The sequence below is a fragment of the Micropterus dolomieu genome, linkage group LG15 (assembly GCF_021292245.1).
Source record: "Micropterus dolomieu isolate WLL.071019.BEF.003 ecotype Adirondacks linkage group LG15, ASM2129224v1, whole genome shotgun sequence".
Lineage (NCBI taxonomy): Eukaryota > Metazoa > Chordata > Actinopteri > Centrarchiformes > Centrarchidae > Micropterus > Micropterus dolomieu.
The window spans coordinates 13843311-13848878 of record NC_060164.1 but is presented as its reverse complement, the minus strand read 5'-3'; the positions used below and the strand labels follow the sequence as shown (position 1 = coordinate 13848878).

The window sequence follows — 5568 nt, the reverse complement described above, 5'->3', positions numbered from 1 at the left end:
GGGGGGGGGGGGGGGGGGGGGGGGGGGGGGGGGGGGTGGGGGGGGGGGCGTGACTCAGACAAGAAGAAAGTGGGCATTTGGGGATTAGTCTGGAGACACTTTGACAGTTTGGGAGAGTTTGGCCCTTACGTAAACACTGAGATTACGCAATCAGTCTGGGGATGCCTGCATCTGCTGACTAAACTGCCCATGCTGCTGCCACCTCTGAAAACACACGTACATAAACACACACACACTTTACATATCCATGAGCAGACCCAGCGCTCCCACTCAGTAAGTCCAATGACACAGCTCGCCAACAGCATCTCTGGGGCAAGTCAATAAAGCGAATGTGACAAGAAGTTAGAATGGCCACGAAACTCGACCACACTATAAGCACATACTAGATGTTATTCATAGATTTTTTTTTCATTTTAAGACCACCAAAAATACATGTATTTAGAAAATAATTTGTCATCATGTCGTCCCTGACATGTTTCTTCTTACGTCAGGGTGTAAGTCAGTTTGCTGACCAAATAAGTTATCTAACCAAATTCATGATGTCACTAGAACACAGATTTCAACAGAAGCACATAAACTGTCTCCGACCTTACTACGAAACAAAAACAGTGGCTCATATGAGATGGGCCGATTTAGGGGATCACTGCCCAGGGATAAAATGGATCAAATGCTTTAATCCACTGCAACAAGAACAAAAATCCTGACTGACCGACAGGCAGCTATCTCCAAACATTAGACTCTGGCTGTGTGAGATTGGCTGAGATGGCAAGGTTGCCTGTCTGAAGCGCTCAGGTGAGTCAGAGGTGGATTTGCCATCAGCTGCTGATGTGCCCAGGCACCGCATTACATCATTCTTATGTTACATAATACTCTTGCAGAATGACACACAAACACACGCACACACACACACTCTTACCAGACTCGCAGACGCACATGCCCTGGGCGAAACTGGGTATACCATGGATGTCTCTTTTGCAAATGTTTCTACTCTGCCTGTTTCCCAGGCTCCTCCACTCCATGTCTTAACTCTGTTCATCATCATGCATAACGTGTTTGCATATGATTGTGCATTATGTGTTTTTTTCTTTTGTCTATCTGTGTTTTCTGAAAACATTATAGCCAAAGAGTACTATAGAAGGAAATAATGTATTGTTTATATATCTGCAACAATGTTTTTTAATAATAGTTTTACACACAAATCTAAATACTCAAATATTTAGTACTTTTTATAATTGGTACTACTTTTTAGTTCGTCTCCATTGCATTTTAGAAAGAAATGTAAAGGATTAACATAGTTACTAGTTACTGTTCAGATTAAGATTTTACAAAACATATGATCAGTTGAAGCATCTTGTCACGGACTAAGCTATCCAACACTGTCTAAAGCAGTTAAAATGAGCTCCACCTGGAACACCTACAACAGTACCATTAATCATTGTGATCCAATATAAAACTGACATGGGAAACTCTGCATAACTGTGTTACTGTTTTGGTACATTTTGCTCTTTACTTACATTTAGAATTACTTTTACTTGTAATGGAGTGTTTTTGTAATGTGGAATTGCCATTTTACTTTTGAAATTACCTAAATATTTCTTCCACCACTGACAGAATATCTCACCCCAATAAATAAATAAATAAATCTTTTGATTTATAGCACATTTTGTGTTGCTCATTAACCTTTTATGCCATGAAAGCACAAGTGCATAAAGAGCCTAGCTTGCCATATAGAAGGTAATAAATTATTTTATTTATGTATTTTCCACTGTACAGTATGTTTGTAGTCCTCCCTTACATTTCTTAAATTACTGGTGACCTTTCCTGTGGCCACAGTGACCTCACCCCAGCCCATCGCCCATCTCAGCGAGACATCCTCACAGCTTCCAGCCAGGTTTCCTGAACCGCAGGACAGCAGGAGCCTTTAATCCATAAGAGCAAAGTAGGAAGGAGGTGAGAGAGGAAGGTAAAGGTTGAAGCTGAATTTTTTATGGTTGCTCTGCAGGCTTGGATGGCAACGACCTGCAGAGTGGAAGAAGCTTCAAAGTCGCAGCGGGCTGACAATTAGGTGCACACAAATAATCTAAAGGTGAAGCCCGACTTCACCTTTTCACCCAAACGTATTTATAAACAACACACAATATGGAAACCCAGACAAACCTGAACCTATGGATCACTTGTGTCAGACCAGAGCTATCCTTCATAATCCTGAACAAAATAAAAAAGCAGACCTCCTGACTTGTAAGTGGCAATCTAATTTATGATCCTGCCAAAGTCTCCACCGTGTCCATTTTCACATTCTGATTGGAAAACTGAGTTCTCTTTGTCAATGAAACAGATTTACATCTAATTCCCCACAACATAAGCCATTGTCGATGAAATCCTTACATAACAGTCATCCCAGTAGCTTCTAATAAGTCTCAGTTTTACCCTGTGACACTGTCTGGGGAGCAGATTGAGCTGTTCAGAGCACTGATTCAGAATCATATTCAGTGTTATCATCAAGACTGAATGGGGCCCCCGGAGAGAGGCGCCACACTTTTACTCGGCAGTGAAGAGATGCTATCACTGCACACACGAGACGGAGTGCTGTAATACCGTGAAGGCACTTATCAGCAAAGATGCTTGTCAGACAAAAGACTTGTGAGTCAGAGAGAGTCGATGATATTCATCGCCTCTGAGGCCATTGCAGTGAAGGCCTCTACTCGTGCTAAATTCCTTTTTGACACAGTTCAACGTTACATTAAAGTGTAGATCTGATAACGGATACACTTGATATAACATAAAGAGGAGAAACAAGCAGGGGGTGATGGGGTCAGATAAAGTTCACGGTGTTGTTGTCATGGGAAAATGAGTTAAATTCTTAATATAACCCCATTCTGGTCCTTGGTAGCCTCTAACCCCTGGCTGAACCACACTCACCATGTGACACTGCATCAGATTTCACATATGGCTCTCACTGCTCTGTGGATCAAAGGGCTTTACTGGCATGCCCACTGTGAGCCAATGGACTGATGTATACATTGACTTCTGCACTGAAAACAGAGGTTTAAAGTGCACAGTCACTTCAAAGAACATTTAGCTCCAAGGTGGCAGGAGGAGACTGTTCCAAAACATTCATATGGTGCCTCACAAACTCAACACTGACTTCTTACCCATAAGTTACTTTTATGTTCTTGACATGTAAAAACAAAGGACACCAGTATTTCTGAGAGCCGACCTGTGATATGATTTAAAGTGGTGTTACCTCTCTTAAATTCCTCCAGCATCACATCCAGCTTGGTGTCACTGAACACGCAGTGCATGGGATGCTTGTAAAACTGAGTAATTGTTTTCAGAGGAGTGCAATCGTCGGGATCCACGAAGGCTAAGTCTTTGACAAACAGAATGTCCACAATGTTGGACCTCTCGTTCTCGTAGACCGGGATCCGGGTGAAACCGCTCTGCATCACGTCAGACATGGTGCAGAAGTCCAGCACTGCGTCCGAGGAGAGCATGTAGCAGTCTGACAGCGGGGTCAGCACGTCCTCTACGGTCTTGGTCCTCAGTTCCAGGGCTCCCTGAATAATGTTGAGCTCCTCTTTGACCAGGTCGTGGTACGGGTCTGTTACACGCAGCATGGCCACCAACTTCTCCCTGGTGTAAAAGTTGCTGATCTCTTGGTGCAGCATAATGTCCAGAATCTTGGAGACCGGATAGGCGATGGGAAAAAACACCAGCATCAGCAGGCGGGTCGCGCAGAGGGTCTTGGAAGCGATGGCGAGACTGTGCCTGGATGCTACGGAGTGAGGTAAAATCTCGCCAATAAAGAATATCCCCAAAGTGCACGAGGCAGTTGAGAGAGCAGTCATTCCTAAAATCTGGCACATCCACACCACAAAGCATGTATTGGTAAGTACGTTGCCCAGCACCACGGTGCAAAGGATGTAGTTTCCATGTTTACGCACTGACTCTATTTTGCGTGCGTATTTCTGCTCCTTCTCTGTGCCACTGTTCTGCAGGACCCGCAGCTCCACTGGGTCCAGAGCCAGCATGCTGATGTTCAGACCGCTGCAGAGTGCAGAGAGCCCTAACAAGAGCACCGAGACACCCGCCTGGAGCCAAACATCTGCCTCTGGAGGTCTCTCCACCACTGCCAACCAGAAGTCCTTGGTGCTGAAATGCTCCCATTTCACTCCATCAAACGCGCACATGGAGTAGTATTTGATCACCTCGCCTCTGCGCAGGTCTTTAGCGAGCAGCTCCACCAAAACTGAGTTCTGACTTGAGGTGGATCTGAAAGAGCCCAGCAGCTCGATGTCGGAGCTTCGGGCATTCTCCTCTTCGCAAGGATTCCCTCTGGACCGGAGCCGCCTCTCCGCGTCCCCGCTGTCCCCACCTGGTTCCTCTATAAACGCGATCCACGGAGCGGCAGGAGCGGATTCAGCTCTACCGCTGGTGTTCAGGCTGTCGGGATGTTCTGTAGCTGGAGATGCGGAGTAGTAAACCCTCAGCATGAAGCGGGTCCCCTCTGTCGCCCTCAGTATCCCATCCTGCACGGATAGCTCTCCGCTCTGGGTGTCTTCTGGCCGGACGCCGAGCAGCGCTGCTGTCGGGGCCGGCAGAGAGGAGAGGATGACGGCGAGAAAGAGGAGAGAGAACCGGCACGGATGCAGGATGCAGCAAAGAGTATCCGCAGCATTCGCAGCCATCATGCTGAATGAACCACTGAAGGACGTGGGAGAATTGTGTCACGTGGTCTGCGGATGGGATGGATGGAGCAGCTGGGTGGCCATGTCCATGAAGAGGATGATGAGTATATTACAGTGAGAGAGAGAGAGAGAGAGAGAGAGAGAGAGCGAGAAGAGCGAAATTCAGGAAGAGGGAGGGAGAGATAGGAGGGGGGCACCAGAGTCCTTAAATATACATGACAAACCGTGACGTAGGCCTGTCTTATACTGTTTCTGCCACTTTCTAAAAATAGAAGACAGGAAATGCCCGATTATGAATGATTAATGTGTTATGCACGGGATCAAACAAAGCTTACAACCATAGAAACTCCTTAATAAGCTAAATATTAGACGGATATTCCATTAATATCAAAACCAAAATTAAAATACAGGGGAAAAACCACATGCAAATGCATTATGTAGAGGCTCACCACATACCTCATGTCGCTCATGTATAGCCGAGTTTTAAGGAACGGAGCCTGGTTTTGTGTGTGCAGCAACATTACACAGCTGAGGTGCATACTTTTGACTTCCCCACTAGATGGCAGTATTATCACCCGTTTCAGTGCTTCCTATTCTGAGAAGGACTACAAATAGCCTAGCAGACTTCAGACTCAGAAATACATGGGATAATGTGCGTGGATTTACATCTTTGTCTAAAAAAATCAACACTTTCGTTTTCAGAATTCGCATCTTTAAGAAATAAAAGACTGCAATCACTCAACACATTTTAGAATAACACATTTTGATTGTGCAGCTTTAAAAATGGGCTATCATATAAAACTTTTATCCCATGTATCATAAAGACCGACCTATTAATAGGACTACGATGCATAAAGTATAGCAATATGTCAGTGTTAGG

At 45.1% G+C, this 5568-nt stretch overlaps 1 protein-coding gene across 1 annotated transcript in view; it reads right to left on the bottom strand.

The window, feature by feature from the left end:
* The window catches only part of LOC123984100 (metal transporter CNNM1), a 13969-nt gene extending 9266 nt beyond the window's left edge, over positions 1 to 4703 (bottom strand). Inside the window, exon 1 of the mRNA XM_046070786.1 lies at positions 3245 to 4703. Coding sequence (XP_045926742.1) covers positions 3245 to 4691 — 1447 coding nt within the window. The 5' untranslated portion in view covers positions 4692 to 4703. The remainder of the gene's footprint in view (positions 1 to 3244) is intronic.
* Positions 4704 to 5568: the final 865 nt, after the last annotated feature.